Source organism: Perognathus longimembris, chromosome 28, assembly GCF_023159225.1.
Source record: "Perognathus longimembris pacificus isolate PPM17 chromosome 28, ASM2315922v1, whole genome shotgun sequence".
NCBI classification, from domain to species: domain Eukaryota; kingdom Metazoa; phylum Chordata; class Mammalia; order Rodentia; family Heteromyidae; genus Perognathus; species Perognathus longimembris.
The window spans coordinates 101,901,102-101,924,058 of NC_063188.1; the positions used below are offsets into that span (position 1 = coordinate 101,901,102).

At 40.4% G+C, this 22,957-nt stretch overlaps 1 protein-coding gene across 4 annotated transcripts in view; it reads left to right on the top strand.

The window, feature by feature from the left end:
• Positions 1 to 22,957, top strand: part of Sh3kbp1 (SH3 domain containing kinase binding protein 1) — a 311,679-nt gene that overhangs the window by 210,351 nt on the left and 78,371 nt on the right. For all 4 annotated transcript variants that reach the window (XM_048336005.1, XM_048336007.1, XM_048336008.1 and 1 more), the window contains 2 exons: positions 2,031 to 2,106; positions 13,646 to 13,740. In XM_048336005.1, coding sequence (XP_048191962.1) covers positions 2,031 to 2,106; positions 13,646 to 13,740 — 171 coding nt within the window. The remainder of the gene's footprint in view (positions 1 to 2,030; positions 2,107 to 13,645; positions 13,741 to 22,957) is intronic.

Genomic DNA, 22,957 nt, shown 5'->3' on the forward strand with positions numbered 1-22,957 from the left:
CACATCTGGTTTAAAGCCTCAACCATTACATGTGTGTTTTTATTTTTCAAGAAAGTAAACCAAGACAGGATTGGAAGTAGTGCTTAAGCTTGCATTTCCTGGTTCCTTCCTTCTACCTTTAGTGATAACGGATAGTCTTGTTTTTATTTTTCCTCCATAGTGTCCTAATAGTAGGAATGCTTTATTCTGGTACCTAAAAGGAAAAGAAGAGAGCTTTGGTTGGGATGCTGTTAAAGTATGAACAGAAATATGAGTGAAATGATGCTTCGAGAGCTTCTAGTTTTACTGCTAATACCTGATCTTTCAAGATAATCCTAAGAACATTTATTCATCAAATTTGACCTTATGGTAGAAGAACATTTGACTTTTTCTCTTTCCCAGTGTTTCCTTGGAATAATAAAATGTTATTAGTTTGAGTACTTATCAGCTGAGGGGTGGCATGTTATTTGGGGTTTCATTTTTTCTCCAATATAGAAAGTCTTGCGGCACTAAATAAAAATGTCACTATGTAAAATGTAAAGGCTTTCTGTCACAAATGTTTTTAAAAATTCATGAAGGGCTGAAGATTTGATTTATCCTCTTTCTGTGATTTATTCATATTTAATGTTACTTTCAACATTTGAAGCATGAAGAACCTTTTCAAATTAAAAACTGTGGTGAATCACTTTTCTTTGGAGAAAAATTCTACCTTGCCAGTTTTTGAATTATGTAGCTCATTCCTCTTCATCTGTTCAAGGGCGCAGAGATGTTTGGTTTTCCCATTGGCTGGAATTCTTACTGATGAAGTCCTTATTGTGAGGGAAGTTGATTCACTCAGCAATGTGGTTGTGATAGCTCTTTCTCTAGTATCAGTGCACATTTGCCAGGCATTAATCATGGTCACACAAGTAAAATGGCAAAAGGAAAGGGTGGGAACAGCCCTCAACTCTGGACCCATATTCTTGGTTTGTTTGGATTTTTGTTTTTGATGTTACGCTCCTGGGTAACATATTTTCAGGAGATTCTTTAGGTAGAGATAATACCATCTTTCCTAGGATGATTCATAAATAGTGAGTGAAAATACAATCTTCAGATGAGGGAAGGAAATGAACTCAAATAAAGCTTGTTATATTTATGTATTTGTTTTATTGGTCCTGGGGCTTGAACTCAGGGACTAGCTTTTTGCTAGCTTTTTTTGCTCAAGGTACCACTTGAACCACAGCTCCACTTACAGCCTTTTTGGTGTTCATTGGACATAGGAGTCTCACAGACTTTCCTGCCCAGGCTGGCTTTGAACTGTGATCCCCAGATCTCAGCCTCCTGAATAGCTAGGATTATAGGTGTGAGCCACTGGCACCCAGCTTTCGTAGTCTTTATTTTAGTTAGTGAGGAGATGCTTAGGTTCTAAGGCATTGGATCTTGTTAAGGTTCTAGAGAGTTAAGAATCTGGTGGGAAGGGAGCTGCAGACCGTCTCTGCTTTCATTTTGGGGGCAGGGAGACCAATCCTAGAGGACTCAGACTTTGTAAACTAGGTAGAAACTTAGATGAGGAGGAGGAGTTACAATAAGACTTAGTTGCCCTGGACACCCTGGCCTCTCTCTGCCCATTCACCTCTGCCTTCTCTATCCCTGCATCCCTGTATTTACTCTTGTTTCTTCCTACTTACCTTCATTCTTCTGCTCTGCATTTGCTTTGAAGCACCTCCTCAAAGTCAGCTATTTGACCTCTGTAGATTTAGTCAGCATCTCAGAAAATGAACCAAACTGTAAATGTTTTCTCTGCTAACAATAATAAACCCTTTGAAACCATCAAGGAGGCAAGAGCATAAAAGATATTCAGTACCTCCAAGGATAAAGCCTGTTTTATCTAGTTTTCTCTTTGTTTATCATTGAGGATCCGATCTATTAAAGTTTGTGTTGACAAAGAGTAATGCAAACTTAAGTATGTGGTGTTTAGAACCAGTTTTGTCATTATGATCTTAATTGTTTTTTTCTGTTTAGTGAAGAGAACCATCTTAATGTGTAAAATCATCTTTTCTTTTCCTCTATAGACTATTGGGAAGAAGTTACCTCCACCTGTGGCAACTCTAGACCCATCAAAATCAGAGATGGATAGCAAGACTAAGAGTGAGTTTCCTTATTTTGAAAAGAAAATTCTTATATAACATGTATATATATATTATAGATAATTTGGGGATGATATTGGGACTTGAACTCAGCACCTTGTGCTTGCTAAGCATTCTACCACTTAAGTACACCCCCCTCCAGCCCTGTCTGCTTTCATTATTTTTCCAGTACAGTCTCTAATTGCACAGGATGGCCTATACAACAATAATTCTATTTCTGCATATACCAGTGTTCTGCACTGTTAAGTAGAAGAAAGGCTCTAAAGAATCACAGCTCAAGTACTTTAAGGATTCTTAGGACTTCAAGTCATTTACTTTTAGCCTAAGCCATTCCACCAACACCACTCTCCCTGACTTCCTCAATACACCTTCTCAATATTCCTCTCCTTAAATATCTCCAGGTACTTTCATAACATAGTCAGGAGGAGACATGTCTTTTGGAAGGATAAGATACTACATGGGAGGGTGTTAGTTGTTTTTTAGAACATTGCTAGCCAATAGAAATATCATGTGAGCTAATTGAAATAATATCATTTCGCATTTTTTACTGGGCACATTAAAAAAGAAAACAGCTGGGCACTGGTGGCTCATGCCTTTAATCCTAGGTACTCAGGAGGCTGAAATCTGAGGATCATGGTTCAAAGCCAGCCCAGGCAGAAAAGTCCCAATGAGCCTCTTATCTCCAATTAACCACTCAAAAGCTAGAAGTGATACTGTGGGTCAAAGTGGTAGAGCACTAGCCTTGAGCGGGGCTCAGGGACAGTGCCCAGACCCTGAGTTCAAACCCCACAACCACAAAATAAAGAAAAGAAAAAGCAGAGCCAATCACCAGTGGCTCACAGCTTTAGTCCTAGCTAGTCAGGAAGTGGAGATCTGAGGATCACAATGTTCGGAGCCAGCTGGGCAGGAAAGTCCTTGAGACTCTTACCTCCAATTAACTGCCAAAAAGAAAAGTAGGAAGTAGAGCTGTAGCTCAAGTGGTACAGTGCTAGCTTTGAGCAAAAAAGCTCAGGGATAGTGCCCAAGCCCTAACTTCAAGCCCCAAGAGAGGTATAAAAAAAGAGAGAAAGAAAAAGAATTGAACTACATTCTATTTAACTCAATATATCAATATTGCCTTTTAAGATGTAACCCATATAAAATGGTTAAATGAGGTGCTTTCATTCTTTTTTTCATGTGATATCTCTATGACCCAATATATAATTTATTTTATTTTTTCTTTTATATTTAAGTAGCTATACAAAGTGGGTTCACTAGAACATGTCAGTTTGTAAGTGCAATGCAGCTTGATCAATGTCACCCTTTCCATCATTTTTCCAAAGCATATTTACAGGCATGGCATATCTCAATTGACAGTAGCCACATTGTCCGTGCTCAGTAACCATGATATTGGACAATGTAGTTTAACAGTAATTCTTAGGCCTAAGATAGGTTTCTTGTGCCTGGAAATGAGTATAAATGAGATGCAAGTGCTCAACTCCCTTAACTCCCTTAAGCATGTGGGGGAATCCCAGCGCTAGTCCTACAACCACGTCCTATTAACCACGTCCATTTACCTGGCTAAAAGCATCCTGGTGGGAGAATAGGTTATTAATGCAGAATAGGTTTACAGAAACTGGGTAAAGTGTCTTAGAGTGTTAGGAGGAAGAGTTCTGTTGCTAGCCATGTGATTTTGGACATGTAATTTGATTTCTCTGGCTTTTCTCCTCATTGTCTACATTATAATCCCAGAGAGTTGTACTATGAAAAACCCTGTGATTTTTTCCCCCAACAACTTCATTCTCTGATTCAATTCTGAAAGCTTTAGAACTCTGAGAGAAAGATTTGTTTGTTGTTTATGTTACTTTCTGGTTTTGCAATCCAAATATTGAGTAGCCAGATGGGAAAGACAAAGGGAAGATGTGAACAATTCAGTGAGAGTGTGAGAAGATGTTGAGGTTAGTGTATCCATAAATGGGTAGCAGGTCAGGAAGGACAATTATCATTGTCAGTGAAGCCGTGAGGGATGTTTACTGACACACATAAAATTCCTTTACATTTAGACCATTTTCCTGCTTCTGGATTTTGATGCCACATCTATGTTCAGGTGCAGAGTTCTAACTACCTGTTAGAAATGACCCTGAGTTTGGGAATTGCAGCATTCTCCTTCCTTCTTCCTTTCTGCTCTAAGGACACCCTGGACAAAACTTTCCCAGTGGTACAAAGGGAGGGCAGCTCTTCCCTGCACAGATGTCTCCTTTGCGTGCTCTACTACAAACTCACATCCAAATTCAGAGTTATAATGATTCAAAAAATATTCATAAGAGTTGGTATTTTCTGAGTGAAAGTGAACATCAGCTGGTCAGGATTTAAACAATGTTACCCCCACACACACACTCCCAAAAGATTTTTATGATACTGAAATTCATCAGAAACTCATTCTGGGGAACAGATTGCCATAATTTTCATAACAAGAGGAAAAATGTCTAAATATTCATAATGAAGTACCCCAAGGCTCCTCCAACTCCTCACATCTGGAGTTTCTCCTCTTTCTTATTACAATTGATGCAGATTTGTGGCCTCTGTATATAGAAAAATAGCCCAAAGAAAGGGTTCTTTAACATGCTTCTGAACTAATAGTTTAGTCTTATAGGTCCAGAAGACCAGATGAACAGGTAGGTTTGGAAAATAAACCGTTTGACAAGCTAAATCAAACTTCTGAATAAATTATGACCAGGGGAGACAACCGCTAAGTTTTCCCTACTGAACCTTAGTGACTTGGTAACTGGACTTTCTTACTACCTGATTGCTCTGGTAACTGGTTTGCTTCTTAGAAGCAGTTTTTCCCTGCTTAGGAGACACTGGTGCCTGTTTACTCTGTAGTCTGCCGTATATATGTCTGTTTCCCCTGCCTCATGAACAGATGTTCCCAGTGTTACTCTCAGTCCCAGCTCATTGTTGCCTTCTCTCTACATCTTTAAACAGGAGAGAAAAGGGTCAGCTCCCTTGTGTTGATTTTTCCTCAGTTTTGTAACATATACCCAGGAACCCTTTGGCTCTCTTTTTCCAGGCTGGCTATTTTTGCTCAACACCCCCCGCCCCCCAACCTCCAGTGTTTACTCATTCTGGGGATTGGGGATTTGGGCACAACCCAAAGTATGAAGCATATTTCTATTCACCCTTCAGTGCCACTCACACCTGAAGTTTACCGAAGCCGTCACACTAGATATCCCAGAAGTCTCCTTTCTTTCTAGAATGTACCACCTTTTATCAAGTGCCCCCCACCCCCCGCAATGCAGAACCACTACTTCGATTCAGAATGAAAGCTTTCCTAAGAGAGTACCTGATTATCCATGGTGCTTAAAGATCTGAATTTCAAATGCCATCCTTTTGCAGAAGAAAGACTATGTTTTCCTAGTGGATTTCTTCTTTCCCAAAGAACCTGAGCTCCTCACCTGAGCAAAGGAAACAACATTGAGAAAAGCCACGATCTGGCACTCTGCTTTGTAGTAGAGAACATAAAGACTTTGCTTCTCAGATTTTCATTCTTTCAAAATATTTCTTTTTTAAAGTGAGAGAGTAAAACATACTATAATTAATACTTGTAAAATAATTTGTCTGTCCCAATTCCCAGCAGTATTGAAAACCAAAGGCCATTGTATACCTTTAATATCCCAGTTGTGACACTCAAAAATGTCTTGAGACATTGCCCCAATGTCCCTTGGGGAACCTCGTCAGTCTTAGTCCATTTTGTGTGCTGTAATGTAATGCCACAGAGTAGGCACTTTATAAGTGATAGAAATCGATTTGGCTTATCATTCTAGAGGAAGAGCAAGCCAAGATTGAGGGGCCATGTCTAGGGGGAAGGGGAGATTCATGCTGATATGACATAGCAAAATACATCACAAGGGCCAGACAGAACAACATACTAAACTCACAACCTCAAGATGTTTTGTAAATAGCTGCATTCATGAGAGTGGAGTTCTTATTACTTAACTACCTTCCCTAGGTCACATCTCCCAACTCTATATTGGGGATTCATTCCCAACATATCAAACTATAGTAGAACTCTACTAGTAAGTTCCACTAGGACATTGCTATATCCCTATTTTCTGATGCACAATGGACAGTCAGTTATTAGTTGAATAAATGACAAAAAGTTCCTCCTACTAGCACCAGGTGCTCAGAATGTGACCTAGAAATGGAACGCTTGTCTAAATCTAGCAAGAAGCACCCCCAAGCCCAGTAACACCGTCAAACTGGTCTTCCTTCCCAGTTCTTCTTAGTCCTAGGCCTACCCACTGCTAGACACTGGTTCACACCACCTGTGTGTTCCCAGAATCAGCAGCAGCAGCAGCTCCTAGAATCCTTGCTAAGCAGTGCAAATCCTCAGACCCCACATACCCTAGCTCTACCCAATCAGAAGCCCAGGAGGAGGAGCCCAGCAATGTGTTTTTGCCAGCCCTCCATCTGAAGCTGATGCCCACTGTAGTGTGAGAGTCACAGACTGATACCAGGGTTTTTGAAGCCTATCTGATGATGAGAATCACCACAGTGCTTGTTTTATAGATGGAGTCCACGTCCAACTTTACCCTTGACGATTTATATCGTAGGGGAGGGATGTAGGGAGCTAGAGAGTCAACAGGTACCTCACACTTAAAAAGACAAAAACACTGGAGTTTGACCTCAGGGCCTAATAATAGTTCTACCTCTTGTGCCATAGCCACAGCTCTTTTTTTGCTTCAGTTACTTTTCAGATAAGGTCTCATATGTTTGCCTCAAACTTTACTGACCTTACTTTAACTCTGTAGCTTAACTTTTTGCTAGGGTTAGCCTCAAGAGAAGATCTGCCTCTGGAATAGCTAGGATTATGGGAATGCACCACCCTTCCTGGCAACACTTTTTTTTGGTGGTACTAGGCTTTGAACTTGGCCTCCTACTTCCTAGGCAAGAGCACTACCACTTGAGCTGAACCTCCAGTCCTTCCCCCACACAGTTCTTAACATTAGGAATGGTCTCTGGTTAGTGTCCTGGGGCACTGTACAAAGCCCATTGCCATTCTACTTCTCTATGATGGAATTTTTGAGTGTCTAATTTTGTCCTGTTTGTGTCTGCTTTTAAGTTGGGGACTTTTTTCCTTGGTTGTTTTGTTTGTATTTTATTGAATAGGTTATAAAAACAGCTGGAAGGAGTCATGTGGCATGAGCATGTGAGCTCAATTCCTTTAAATCTGTTTGCAATATATAAACTTCTGAACATCTGGAGATTATAATATTTTCAGAGGTGGGGGATCATGACTGAACTTCTTGGTCATTTTTAACTGAGCAGGTTTCTTAAAATGTGAAAAAAGGTAATTAATCGGTGCAAGAGCTATTGATCTGGGAGCTAAGTAATAATGACAAGGTTCTTGAACCTTGAGATAATATATACATTGTCCCACTCAATTGAATGTGTTTGTATGGTCTGTTTTGTTTCTGAAAAGGAGTCATTGCTGTTTGTCAAATTCTTAAAGGACTCTGAGAAAAGCTTAAGAGCTGAGTCAGGACTTCACTCATGATAATTTGTTAGTATTTTTAATCTTTCCAAAGACTAAATAAAGACAAATCATCTCAATTGCTGAGTAAATTATGCTTTTGTTTCCTCGTGTATGTGTATTCATCCCTACTTGATTTCAGACTAATTAAATCTATCTAATTGATGAATAGATTTAAAATGCCTGCCTCCAAAAATTAATTTCATTCTTTTCTGCTCATCTATCTGTGTCTGCTATTCATTTAAAATTTATAAAGCTTCCACACCCAGAAAAAGATTTAGAACTATACTCTTTTTTAATCTTTAAGTAGTTGTACAAAGGAATTACTATTCAACAAATCAGTTTATGTGTACAATTCATCTTGATCAGTGTCACCCCATTTGTTATTTTTACCCATCCATCTCAACATCTTAAGGCATATGAAATTTTTTCTGTGAATTTTCTCCTGCATGTATCCAATTTTGCCTTTCTCTGAAATGCCCCAACAATATTTCATCAGAGTAAGTTTGTGCATATGGTTGTATTTTTTTGTCAGTCATGAGGCTTGAACTCAGGGCCTGGGCAATGCCCCTAAGCCCTTTTGCTCAAAGCTAGCATTCTATCACTTTCAGCCACAGCACTACTTCCAGCTTTTTTATGAGTGGTTCATTGGAGATAAGAACCTCACAGACTTTTCTGCCTGGGGTTGGATTTGAACTGTGATCCTAAGATCTCAGCCTCCTGAGTAACTAGGATTATAGGTATAAGCCACTGGCACCCAGCATTAAATTTGTTTTGTGGGCTTTTTTTTTTTTTTGGTACTAGACATGGAACTCAAGGCCTTGCACATGCTAGGCAAGTGTTCTACTATTGAGTTACAGCCTAACCCCTAAACCTTTTCTTTTAATGACAGTAGAGCTAGGCACTGGTGGTTTATACCGATAATCCTATCTATTCAGGGAGTGGATATTGGGAAAATTGTGTTCCAAGGCCAGCATGGGGAAAAGTTTGTGAAATCCTATCTGAATGAATAGCTGGGTTCCATGATATCCCACTTACCTGTCATCCCATCTACATAGGAAGTTGAGATCAGAAGGACAAAAAAGTTCATGAGACACTGCTCCCCAACCCCCATCTCAATAGTAAAAGTTAGGCATGATGGTGCATACCGATCATCCTAGCTACAGCAGGAAGCATAAATGGGACAATAGAGTAAGACTGTATCTCAGAAAAAAATTGTTAATTTTATGCCTCTATCAGAAAGAATGACATTGTTCCATTTGTAAGGAAATGGAAGGACTTGGAAAAAGTTATACTAAGTGAAGTGAGCCAGACCCAAAGAAACATGGACTCTATGGCCTCCCTTATTGGGAATAATTAGTACAGGTTTAGGCAAGCCATAGCAGAGCATCACAAGGCCCAATAGCTATACCCTTAGAAACACATAAGATGATGCTAAGTGAAATGAACTCCATGTTATGGAAACAAGTGATATATCACAGTTGTAACTACTTTCAACGTCCTATGTGTATGTGTAGTTTCTATTATTGATGATGTTTTGTATCACCTTCCTATGTTTGTACCTACACTATCTCTGTAATCTTATCTGAGTATATTGGAAACCGTGTTTACTGGTATTGGAAGTAGGAAATTCAAAGAGAATACCAAATTCGAGAGACACAGGGTAAAAAAAGAGAAATAACTACAAAAGCAATACTTGCAAAACTGTTTGGTGTAAGTGAACTGAACACCTGGGGGGGGGAGGGAAAGGGGAGGAGGGAGGGGGGCATGAGGGACAAGGCAACAAACAGTACAAGAAATGTATCCAATGCCCAACGTATGATACTGTAACCTCTCTGTACGTCAGTTTGATAATAAAAATTTGAGAAAAAAAATTGTTAAAGGCTGAAAGTGTGGTTCAAGCAGTAGCTCACTTGGTTGGTTAAGCATGAAGCCCCAAGTTCAAACTCCCATACTGCATAAACAAAAAAACAAAAACAAAAAAGAAAAAAAAAACAAGAAAAGCAAAAAGAACAAGCGCCATCTGTCCTTTTCAGCTTATAGGGAAACTGTAAACAGGTAACAAAACAGTCCCATGAAACATTTTAAAGACATACTAGTACTTGATTAGCAATATTTTCCTACTATACTGATTACAAGCCAATTGTACAGTTCTTTATTGACTGGCCTGCTATATGCCACAGCCTGAAATACTAAAGGAAGGGACAAATAAAGACACATGGGAACAGGTGCTTTTTTTGTAATGAGGTAGCATATTATGCCTTGTATTTTAGATGCCTTGTATTTTAGAAGAAGTAATTAAAATGTACCGCTTTTTTCCTTCTGTTGAATTCTTTTGTGCCAGGGTGTCTTCTGTTTTGAGTAGAGGATCCCTACCAGATTCACAAAGTAGTGGTAAATGGTTGGTTTATTAATCCTAGTAATAAGTGGTCCAGAGATAGGCCTCCTGTAACTCATGAATTTGGGACATCCCAACAGTGTCAGGTACTCTAGGTCAAATTCTCTGTTATTTTCTTACATTTGAAATATCTTTGCAACAACCCAAAACATTGTCCCGTTTTCCAACTAAGGTAAAACAGCATTCAAAGCAGAAAGATAGGGGCAGCTGTTTTTTCCAAGTCTTTTTTTCTCTTTTAATTTTAGCTAGGGAAGAAAATCTTAACAGGCCCTGCCAGCAGATTTCCTCTAACATTTCATTGGCTAGGACTAGATTACATGTCCATCCCTAAACCAATCCCCAGCAAAAAAGAGGAAGATTATCATTTGCCTGGGAAGATTTTTACTCTTCTCTAGGGCTGTGGGAAGGTTCTCTGATCTTGAATGTAATGTCTCAACAAATTAGAATTCTATGAACTACCAACAGGGTTGAGAATGACTGCTAAGAAGTTAGTCAACAGAAGTTGATCACAATTTATTAACTTTTTGTGTCTGTAAAGAAGAGAAACATCTGTTCTTTCCTTTTTTGGTTGACTATGGCTTTCTGATATTCTTTGCAAAATATGTCAGTGATTTCTATCCAAAGAATTATTCTTAGAGTTGGAAATTTCCTCAGTAATACTGTATGCATTTGTGTTGTTTTAAGTTTTGAGGTTGGGTAGTCCTATTTCACTAGCACAGTCAATAGGAAAATTGTTAAAGAGCTGTTTTTATCCAATTTAAAAATAGTTTAAACTTCTTCCTCTCTTTAGGACATTTGACCAATTCAGATTTGAGGAAGTTTGCGATTACTAGAGATTGAATGCTAGTAACTAGGTAGGTTTAGGAATATGGGCTTGGTGGGATTTAGAACTAGTGTTCCTCAGTAAAGGTTAGTGAGCAGAAGCTATCAGAAGTTCACAGTACTTCCAACATTGGCATAGGGGATGTAACTGCCATTGGGCAGAAAACATCTGCACAGAAGTAAAGTGATTCCATCTTCCCACACCTTTCCCACTTTGTTTCCCTGTCATATTTCAATCCTAGACCAGTGTGTCTGTATTATAGAATTTTTTGTTGTTTCGTTTTTGTTTTGGAGAGGGTTCGAGAAGAGGGTCTCACTCAAAACTTATGATTCTCCTGCCTCCGTCTTCTGAGTACTAAGATTATAGGCAGCACTATCCCTGGCTTGTACTGTGGATGTTTAAATTGCCTTTATTTTGCATGTCACTCTCTTTGATGAAATGTTTGCCAGCATAAAGATATGCATATCAGTGGTATAAAGTACACTAGGGACAATATAATTGATACCTTTGTATGTTGTTCTAGGTTATGATCTGTCTGCAGAAACTGGCCTAAGTGTTGGGAAATAGCTCAGGATATTCAGAGCCATTAGATTTGTTGACTTTGATGGATAATAATAAATGCCAGCTTTAGTAGACACCAGTTCTTTTGAATTTTTCTTTCCACCTACACGGAGTCATAAAAGCCCAGTTTTCGAAGTCTTCATTTCTTTAATACCATACAAATGTTTTAACTGTCTTCCTAACCTGATACTTGGGGATAGAGATAATTTAACTTCAGAAAGCCTTCCAAAGGCATGTAATTCAGGACAGTTTTCTTTTTTTATTTATTAAATTTTGTTGACAAGGTGTTGTACAAAAGGGGTACAGTTACATAATAGGGCAGTGAGTACATTTCTTGTGATATCTTACACCCTTGTTTTTCTTTTCCTTCCCTAGATCAGGTAGGCATATATACAATACCCAGTGTACCAAAATCATATACAATAGCCACGTAGTGTGCGCCAAAGGAAATTCACCTAGAACTTTAAATATAACGTCAACAATAGAGTTTGCTTATCCTTGTCTTATATGATCATATATACATAGCTATTGAGCTATTGTAATCCACTGAGAGGTCTATTTTAGACCTTTTTATGTTTAGTAGTTGTTTGGTTTTAGATACATAATGTAAGGTCGCTGACCGAACCTGTGGAAATACCATTTGACAAGTTTTTTGTTTCGCAGACCTGGTCTCTACTGTCTCTCCCTCTCCCCACCCTAACAGTCATATATCAAGGAGATCATACCCCTTTGTCTCTGTGTTCTAGGCTTGTCTCACTCAACATTATTTGTTCAAGTTCTGACCATTTCCCTGCGAATACCAATATTTTATCATTTCTAATTGCTATGTAGTATTCAATACATTGTGTATAGGTACCACATTTTTTTTTATCCATTCATCTGTAGAGGGGCATCTAGGTTGTTTCCATATTTTTGCTGTTGTGAATTGTGCAGTGATAAACATGGATGTACAGATGTCTTTTTGATATCCTGAGACCTGTTGTTCAGGATAGATGCCTAGGAGTGGTATGGCTGGGTCATAGGGTGGGTCTATGTTGAGCTTTTTGAGGAACCCCCATACTGTTCTCCAAAGTGGTTGTACTAATTTGCACTCCCACCAACAGTGGAGAAGGGTTCCTCTTTCCCCACATCCCCTCCAGCATTTGTTGTTGCCTGAGTTCAGAGTATAGGCCATTCTAACTGGAGTGAGGTGGTATCTCAGGGTTGTTTTTATTTGCATTTCCTTTACTGCCAGGGATATTGAACATTTCCTCATATGTTTCTTTGCCATTTTTATCTCTTCTCCTGTTAAGTTTCTCTTTAGCTCCTTTGCCCATTTAATAATTGGTTTACTGGGTTTGGAGGGGATTAGTTTTTTTAGTTCTCTGTAGATGACGGATATTAGGCCTTCAGGACAGTTTTCTTGATTGTTGAGAAACCCTAATATTTTTCCCTCTTTAATGGAGTCTTTGTGCTTCATTTACGGTGAACCGCCCTGTTACTGAATGATCAGGTTCCTACAAAGAAGCCATGGAATATATATGAACAAGTTCACCCCCCTCCCACATACAAAGAATGTCCTATCGGTATTTGTTGGCTTCTTTGCTCTTGACACATATGCACACATAAATGCACAAACATTTGTCTCTTAAGATATACCACAGTGAAATGTTTTTAGTTGTGATGTGTAGAAAAATATTATTTCTATATTTGTAATATATGGAAGAAAACAATGAGAAAAGAGTGTATAAAATTGTATACACTTACAAGGTGTTGGTGGCTCACATCTGTAATCCTACCTACTCAGGAGGCTGAGATCTGAGGATAACGGTTCAAAGCCAGCCAGGGCAGGAAAGGCCTTGAGACTCTAATCTCCAGTTTACCACCAGAAAACTGGAAGTGGCTCTGTGGCTCAGAGTGGTAAAGTGCTAGCCTTGAGCGAAGGTGCTCAGGAACAGTTGCACAGGCCCTCAATTCAAGCCCCACAACGGAAAAAAAATGGTACACAATTTCTTCCTGAAACCAAGAACGCAATTTTCTTTTCCACCTGAGCAAAGCAAAGCAATCAATAGCATTTCATGATTCTACATGATTTGTAAGGGGGAAAAATGCAGAGAATAAATATGCATGAACACTCTGAGGTAGTTTTCTCCTACCTGTTAAGTATACCTTTCCTTGTATGCAGTTAATGTGACAGGGAGTACTTTCTCCTGGACCAGCTCTTTAGATAAAGTACGTTAAGTTTGTGTTTTCTTTTCTTCTTTCAGCCAAGGATTACTGCAAAGTAATATTTCCATATGAGGCCCAGAATGATGATGAATTGACAATCAAAGAAGGAGATATACTGACTCTCATCAATAAGGTAAACAAGGTTTTTTTCTCCCACCTTCTAAACTGTGAAATGGTTTAGGGTATCCACAAGATGGCATAAGCATTTTCTTTAGCCTGTTTTATTTTGAGAGCCAGTCTTGCTATATAGTCCAGACTGGCTTGGAACTCACTTATATAGCCTTGACTGGCCTTGAACTCTTGATCCACCTCCCTCCACCTATTAAGTGCTTGGATTATGGGTGTGTACCAACACATTTTTTTTGCTTGTTTGTTTTTTGGCCAGTCCTGGGCCTTGGACTCAGGGCCTCAGCACTGTCCCTTGCTTCTTTTTGCTTAAGGCTAGCGCTCTGCCACTTGAGCCACAGCACCACTTCTGGCCATTTTCTGTATATGTGGTGCTGGGGAATTGAACCCAGGGCTTCATGCATATGAGGCAAGCACTCTCGCCACTAGGCCATATTCCCAGCCCCTAAACACCTGTTTTTGTTGTTGTTGTTGTTGTTTTGCCAGTCCTGGGCCTTGGACTCAGGGCCTGAGCACTGTCCCTGGCTTCTTTTTGCTCAAGGCTAGCACTCTGCCACTTGAGTCACAGCGCCACTTCTGGCCATTTTCTGTATGTGTGGTGCTGGGGAATCAAACCCAGGGCTTCAAGTATACAAGGCAAGCGCTCTTGCCACTAGGCCATATCCCCAGCCCCAAACACCTGGTTTTTTGTCCTGGATTTGGGAAGAAGAATTTGTATCTGAATTTTTTTTGGGGGGGGGGGAAAGTAGTACTTGGGTTTGAACTCAGCCATACCTTCAGCCCCTATTTACACTGGGTAGCTTTGAGATATGGACTCACTTTCTTCTTAGGTATGTACCCAGGCCATGATCTTCCTATTTTTCTGCTTCTTACTGTATAACTAAGGTGATAGACGTGTGCCACCATACCCAGCTTCTTCTGTTGAGATGGAGTCTTGCAGACTTTTCTGCCTAGGTTGGCTTGGAACTGTAATTCTCACAATCCTAGCCTTCTACATACCTAGGATGACAGGTATCAGCCACCAGGGCCCAGCTTACATCTTTCTTTTTGATCAGGCTAAGCCTAGGGGAATGAATGAAATTAAAGATCAACTCGATTTCTCTTTTCTTCTGAGTGAGCTGCAGATTTGCATGGCTCTGAAGAAAAAGATGCCCCAGAAGGAAGAACTTAGAAGGTAACCTGCCGTCTGAAGTTTCTATCCTGTATAGCAGCCAGGCTACAAAAGTTTTATGACATAAGGGAACCACAGGATTTTTTTTTTAAGCTGGTCATGGCTTACAGGCAGCAAATGTTTAAAAAATGTCTGCTGTTCAGATCATAGACAGGTAGAGCGCCTGTGAGAATTTTGCTTGTCTTGTTTAGAGTAAGAAGGTTGGATGATTTTATTATCATTGCATCCAAAGCCCTGTAAACACCAGGGGAGCTATAAAATCTGTGTGAAAAGATGCATTTTGCCAAGGTCTTGACCACATACCATTTCTGCTTTCATGCAATGCTATAGTTGAAAGTCATATTTTTCTAGTGGTTCCTAGAGCATACAGCCTTTCTCTGAGGCACAGGGGTTTTATAGTGGTCCAATTCAATGAGAAACCAAGCAATCTTTAATATGTAGAAGGTGGTTTATGCTTGTCTACAGGTAAGTGGAAGGCAGCATGTTATTTCCTACGTACAAGCTTGACTAGGGGATCACCCTGGCCACCTGAATCCTTTCAGGGCTGGGAATCGTTGGTAGGTAGTTACAGGATACAGGAAGGACCAGACAGAGCAAGGGATTCGCATGGGGAAGGCTCAGGCTCCTGCTTCCTGTGGCCATTACTTTGAATGTGGGGACTACAATGTTTCCTTCCCTCACCCTCAGGTTTGTCCATAAGGTGATCAGTAGGATTCACCTTTATGATTCAGGAGTGGTATCTCTTAAGAAAATAGCTTTGCCAGGTTTCAGTGGCTCACATCTGTAATCCTAGCTACCCAGGAGGCTGAGATCTGAGCACTGAGGTTTAAAGTCAGCCCAGGCAGGAAAATCTATGAGACTCCTATCTCCAATCGACTACCAAAAAGGTTGAAGTGGAGCTGTGGCTCAAGTGGGAGAGTGCTAGCTTTGAGCAAAAAGCTTGGGGACAGTGCCTAGGCCCTGAATTCAAGCCCCAGGAGTGGCACAAAAAAAATGGCTTTGTAGATTATGTTTTGAAGAGCCTAATGCAAAGATACCAGTGAATCGAGGACTGCAGAGGTGAAATTAGCTTGCCAAACCAGCAGGTGCTTTGTTAGGAAGAATGTCCCATGGACTCTGAAAATGGTATTCAAAACACATTACTAGAGCTATATAGACACCTTTCTGGAATACCAAATTATCCCATTTTGCAAATCACTCAAGAACTCGTCCATCTTTTTACCTGTGAAATGTTCTTCCCTTAAGTTATTTCTATATAGCTCTGTGGGTGTTGAAGGTGGGTGGAGAAAATGAGAGGAGGGGAAAGATGTTTCCCTTGCTGCTTTCTGCAAGAAGTGGCTCTTGCCTTTTTTTTTTTCACCACCCTCTACTCCTGTGCCTAACCTTGTTCAGGCTGCTTTCTTATGCATAGTAAGATTCCTGTATTTAATCAGACCCATAACCAGACAAATGATAAGACATTTGGTAAATGGGTATGAAGAATAATACAAATACTTTAATAATTAGCACCAATAATTAGTTCCCATCAGGAAGATAAAGCCACTAGAGCATTAAGGTGTTGCCATTCTCTGCAGTGGGGAGAGGGGACTCATTGTCTTGTTTCCGTTTAGAAGAGGGCCAGCCTCTTTTTTAATTGAAACCCTAGTGCCTCAATAATATTTAACAAGGCTTGAGAAAAGAAAAGCCATTGTGGGTAGTCTCTTACCTGAACACGTCACTTTCCATCTTGACACGCTGTACTCCAGTCCTTGCCATTTGAATACATATCACAATGAGAACTAATCTCACAGCCTGAGATCCAGTCTGGTAAACAGAATCTGGTCTTTTTTTTCCTAAAGGCTTTGTTTGGAAAAGGAACATCTACCAGTCTCAGCCATGCAGAAGGGAACCATGAACAGGCAGATGGGGCAGCATGCTTTTTAGTGTCCCCTGAGGGCTGCACCCCATTTCTATGGTTTCACAGGCTAAAATACTTTGAAGCAGTTTGTAGCTACATTTGTGAAATGTGACCTTCTCATCTCCCCTCTATATATGGAGAGAAGGAATAGCTTGTACCCTGAGTCTGCTCCCCAGGCCGAAAATACACATATTGTCTTGACACTTGGTATTCTCCTGCTGCCCTGCCTGCCCCTTAGCCCAAGCTGCCCCTTCCTGCCCATACAGGCCAAGCCCAGGCTTGTGAGCCAGATGAACGGAGGCGGGGCCTCCTCCTTGGTACCTGGTCTGGAGGAATATTCTGGGGTTCGAAAGGCTGGAAGTACGCTTTCCCCAGCTTCACACATTCCATATCCATTTCACCCCTAGTACCCAACATCTGTTTTTTTATTTTTTATTTTTTGCCAGTGCTGCGGTTTGAACTCAGGGTCTGAGCACTGTCCCTGAGCCTTTTTTTCCTTTCTTTTTTCCCCTCAAGACTAGCGCTGTACCACTTGAGCCACAGCTGCACTTCTGGCTTTTGGGGTGATAAGACCCAGGCAGGTGTTGAACCGTCATCCTCAGATCTCAGCCTCCTGAATACCTAGGATTACAGGCATGAACCATCCGCGCCCAACTCCCACCTCTTCATTTTGTCATCCCATAACAATGTGAGCTCTGTGCATCAACTAACATCTTCGGCAGCTTTTCTTTCCTCGTGATAAAATCCAGATGTGAGGATGCTGACACTCCTTCCCCTAGGCATTCTGGCCACATGCTGTTTTTCTGGCAATGGCCCATGTGACCTTCTGTAGGGGTTTCTTTAGAAATGTCCCATATGTGCCCCCATCATCTCGTATATTCTCATGAGCCAGACCCCGAGCATATATTTCTGCTGCCTGAGCTGCCCTCTGTCTATCCACTTACTGCTTTGCTCATAGATAATAACAGTGCCAGTCTTGGATCTATTATGATCTGATTGCTTAACAAAAATCCCCTGTGCTCTGTCAGTTTGTTTTTATTATTATTTTCTATGATCTGCTGGGAAAGCAGGTCTTTCACCGTCCTTTACTGGTACAGATTTTATTTTTATTGCCATCAATTTCCCACCAACTTTGACCTAGCACTCTATCTTGTTAGAAGCAGCACATGAGCATATCATGTAGCTCAAAGAAAGCAGTTTGAGTCCCAACTTTGCATTTGCTGGCAGTGTGTCTTTGGGCACATGATTTAACCTCTCTGAGCCTAAGTTTTCTCAGCTGTAAAGCAAGGGCCATAAACCTGATGTTACAGGGCTGCTTTGAGAATTTATTAAGGCACAATGTATAAAATACCCCTTGTCAGAAGGGGTCTGTCCCTGGTACCCATAAATCCAGGAATTGTCTCTTCCACTTTAACTGCTCTTTCTCAGACTTTAGAAATGGGAACGAAGGACTCTGAGGTTTGGGTCCAGTTTGTTGCTAGGGCTGGAATATTATCATATTAACAGGTAAAAGTGATTTTGTAAAATCACCTAAAATAGTTAAAAATTCACAATTAGTAAGATTTCAGCAAGTATTTGGAAAGAAAGCATGCCATAAATATTTTTGTATGTTGATAGTGGGAAAATGGCGTCTGAGTTATAAAAACCTGCTGCCATTATTTTTTAGTGCATACCTCTTCTTTGAAGTTAAAGAGGGTTCATTTAGATGATTGTATTCCACTATAAACACAATAGTAATATGGCCCACCATTATTTATTTAATGTGCATTTCGATGTATATGTTTGTTGCTTATCTTAGTTGAGGTAAAATCTCTAAGCCTGCTGTTCTCTGAATTCAGTTGCATTTGCTATGACATGCTCTGTTGGTCTTAAATTCTGCTAACGTTTCCTTTCATAGTCAGTTAAGGTGGTTTCCTCTGCCCTGCTTTTCTGTGCCATGGCAGGAGTCACAGAGCAGGTGTTGCCCTCATTTTCAGTCCAAGATTATCATTTCATGTGGCTTTCTAGAAAATGAGTCGAAACACCTTTAGTGGGTGTCTATAGGCCCTTTGCAGTTCCTGAAATAATCTGCAAAGACCTGAACTATTTGTATGTGTCCCTAGAAACTAGGATGAGATGTGGTAACCCAAATGGGTATTTTTTTTAAGTTTATTTATAACAAATTCTTGTGGATGCGGGAACATTTCCACTTGTGCAGAACACACCTGTGTTTAGCTTTTATTTCCAGTCACTCAAAAATAGCTCCTGCGTCTGTGCTCCTGCCGCCCCCATGCCTGCCTTCCTGATTTGTGCTCAGAGTATGTTTAGGAAGGTTCTGGAGCCTCACTGGGTGTGGTTTCTAACTGGAGAAGCTCCCTGGAGAAGGGCTGAGGGTAGATTTGGAGATCCAGGCTAGGGCTGAGCTATGAGACGGGCATAGCTGTGTCAGTGGCCCTAAAGCACACACAAGTACAGCAGCTTCATTTGTTTAAGTCTGCTTGACAGCTTCAAGATTCACACTTAGAAAGATCATACAGTGACTGGGCCTCATCAGTGTGGTTCACGCCTGTAATCCTAGCTACTTAGGAGGCTGAGACCTAGAGGATTGCAGTTCAAAGCCATCCGAGGCAGAAAAGCCCATGAGACTCCATTTCCAAAATGAATAGCAAAAAGCTGGTCTGAAGGTGTGGCTCAAGGGGTAGAGCCACCAGCCTAGGAAGGAAGCTAGGTGAACATAAGTCCCTGAGTTCAAACCCCAGTAGTGACAGAAAAAAAGACAAAGCATATATTGTGGCCTGAAATCATGTAATGGTAGAGATGGAGGGAAGAGAGTGGAACAAGACAATATAAACTACCATTGACATTCACAGAATAAAACCAATAGATTAAAAAAAAAAAAACACCATACATAGGAATAAACCGTACATAGGAAAGGGACTCACATAATGACATATAAGTAATTTAGGGAACCTCTAACTCAAAGTATAGTCCTCTTTCCTTGGACCATAAGGATTATCCACTGAAGATTATTGGCAGTGATTTTAAATTGCACTCTGTCCTCTTTCCCTCACAACATTCATTCATTCATTCATACATTCATTGAAAAAGGTTTATAGTATGCCAGGAGCTATGCTAGGAGTGTGAGAATGAACCACAATTACACACCAAGAGGTTTACCTTTTCCAAGCTCCAGATATTTGGAGCTAGGCATGCTTGGATGGGAGGGTTGGAATTTGGGAACTGAATATTAGCTCATCCAGCTTTGTTCATTGCTACCTCATCGCGTTCCCTTTCCTCCTTTCTTTGTCAGTGCTTCAACACATAAATACCTGCAGGACCAGGACTTCCCATGTAGGATTCTAGTCTACTCTTAGCAACAATGCAGGCCCCTCAGCACGCACTATTCCTTTCACCTCACCAGTGTCTTAAATAGTTTGCCTCATCCTGACAGCAGGCCTGGGAGTCACATGGGACCACAAGTGTTCTCTCCAGAATCCAGAATCACAGAGGACTAGCAGTGACCCAGGCTATGGAAGCTATTGTCCCTAGGGACTCCTAAGCAAGTCAGAGGCAGAGCTAGGGCAGAGGTTTCTCTTGACTGTCTCTTGAATGCTCATAGAAATTGGGGGCTGGGAAAGGTGGCAATTGCAGGCGGCCTCTGTTTCCCATGGACCAATCAGAAAGTTGTGGTAGGTGGAGCTCAGTCCCTTCTATGTGACTCTTATCCACTCATTGAGAGTCATTCAGTTATTGCTGAATGCCCAGGGGAAGTTTCTGTAGGGTTTCCTCTCTTAATTAATGACATTAGCATTATTATTTATCAGAGCAACATTTCCATGCCATTATCCCTTCCATTTGGCTCTTGCAGTTTGGAATCCAGATGTCTGGTTTATTAGAGTCCATGACTTTCCAATTCGATGATCACTTCTACAGAAATGAAATGGTAGCTGGTGCACAAAGAAATGATGAGCCTGAGCCAATGCTAACATCAGTGTTTGTTTTTTTGTTGTTTGTTTTTTTTGGTGCCTGAGGTCTCCATCCCACTAGTGTCTTCTGCTTTCTCCCCATGTCTTCTTTTCTTCTAGCATCAGGTATCATTTTGTTTTCTGCTGTTGTTACTATGACAAAAAAAGAAAATGAATCCTGAGCTCCTTCCTATCATGATAATTCGTTTCCTATGTATGATTTTCCTTCTCATGTCCTTGTCATGACTCACTGATTAACTGAAACATTGTTTTTTCATGAGAAAAGACTTCATTGCTTCTCACCCTACAGGAAGTAGGATTGTCTTTTCTTCTTCATGAAAAGAAGTAGCTTTGGGAATCCCAGAAAATTTCTTAGCTTGGTGTAAGAAAGCCAATCAGCTAAATAAATTGCTGGCCTTGACCCTCTCTATCTGAATTCCTGCAGCTTGTAGCAGAGCTAAAATGCTAGTATTAAACGTGGCTCCAAGGGTGAGGAATAAATTAGTGGGTGTCACCCTAAAGATGATGACATGCTGACAGCCCCATTAGAAGGACATGCTTTATGAGTGAATGAAGAAGTTAAGCACAGGTCTGGGATCATCTGGGTTTGCACACATCTGAAAAATGTCAACGTAGAGCAAATGAGTCATTTATGTCATAGAATGTATTTCTCGCAGTATTGTCTGTCTTGTTAGACTGTATATGTCCACAGTCAAGATATAAGTCACAATATATCTCCTCAGTGTATTAGATGTCCAAAGGAATAGTTTGCTGCTGGTTTGTCTTCTTAAAAATAGCCAGGACTGGGGCTGGGAATGTGGCTTAGCGGTACAGTGCTTGCCTAGCATGCACAAAGCCCTGGCTTCAATTCCTCAGCATCACATAAACAAAAAGCCAGAAGTGGCTCTGTGGCTCAAGAGGTAGCATGCTAGCCTTAAGCAAAAGGAAGCCAGGGACAGTGCTCAAGCCCTAAGTCCAAGCCCCAGGACTGGCAAAAAAAAAATAGCCAGGACACTGAGATAAGCAAAAAGCATCATGAAACCCTAAGTGCATTTGATCAAAACTCTTCTATGAGTTTGTTTGTCAACACAAGCACACTGGGTTTTGTTTTGTTTAGTGCCAGTACTGAACTCAGGGCCTCATGCTCTCACTTGTCTATTTTGCTCATGGCTGGTGCTCTCCCACTTCAGCCATGCCTCCATGAATTTTGCTAGTTACTTGAAAATAGAGTCTTGAAGACTTTTCTGCTTGGATTAGCTTTGAGTCACCATCCTCAGATCTCAGCATATACTGAGTAGCTAGGATTATAATCATCTACCAATGGAGCCTGGCTACAAACACATAGTTTTAAATTAGATGAAGATAATAAGTGTATGGCTTGAGGTAGGAGAACATTTCCTTTCAGGTTTCCAGTAGAAAAAACCGTGGCACCCAAAATTGCGATGGTTCTCATTACGGAGTTTTCCTTTGTATCATGGACAAATGAGTCTGCAGGCAGTACACATTCCTAGGTTCATCTGCCTTAGCAAACTATATGAAGGAGTCTAAAGGGACCATCATATATTTGTTCAGCCTAATTGATATATTACTGAAGAGGGCTGTGCTTAAGTAACAGGATCATCAGTAATCCTCACCGCACCATCTTGAAACACTATTTTTTTTTCCTGCAACACGCAGAAAAATCAACAGGTGTCTTAAGAAATTCGAAAAATTCCCTCCTTTTTTCTGTTTACCATTTCCAAACCTTCTATTTGTATTATTGAGGCTGGGGTGTTATGAGGTTTAAATGAAATGTGTCGATGCAAATGCTATAGAAACACAAAAGTTAAATTATAGATACTACTCCGATAAGTTGTGATAGGAAGAGGAAAACAAATGTCTGGTGACTTCCTATTCTTTCTCAGTGTATTAAATAAGAGCAGTGCTTTCCCTGAAATTTTTCTCCATGATTTATTTTCATCCTTTAGGATGAAAGTTATTTATTACAGTTGTATAGCCCTTGTCTTGTTAAGCACCTCAAATCTCTTTATACTCACATTTGCATTTTATTAAAATAAAATGTCTGAAATGGAAAGTGCATGGGTCACAATTTTATGCACTTGTCTAAATATAATATTGGAAAAATGAGAACAAAATAGATAAATGCAACCAAAATAAAAATTGTTCAAAGCCTTACCACCTCCACATACCTTTCTTAGTATTTTAGCAATTA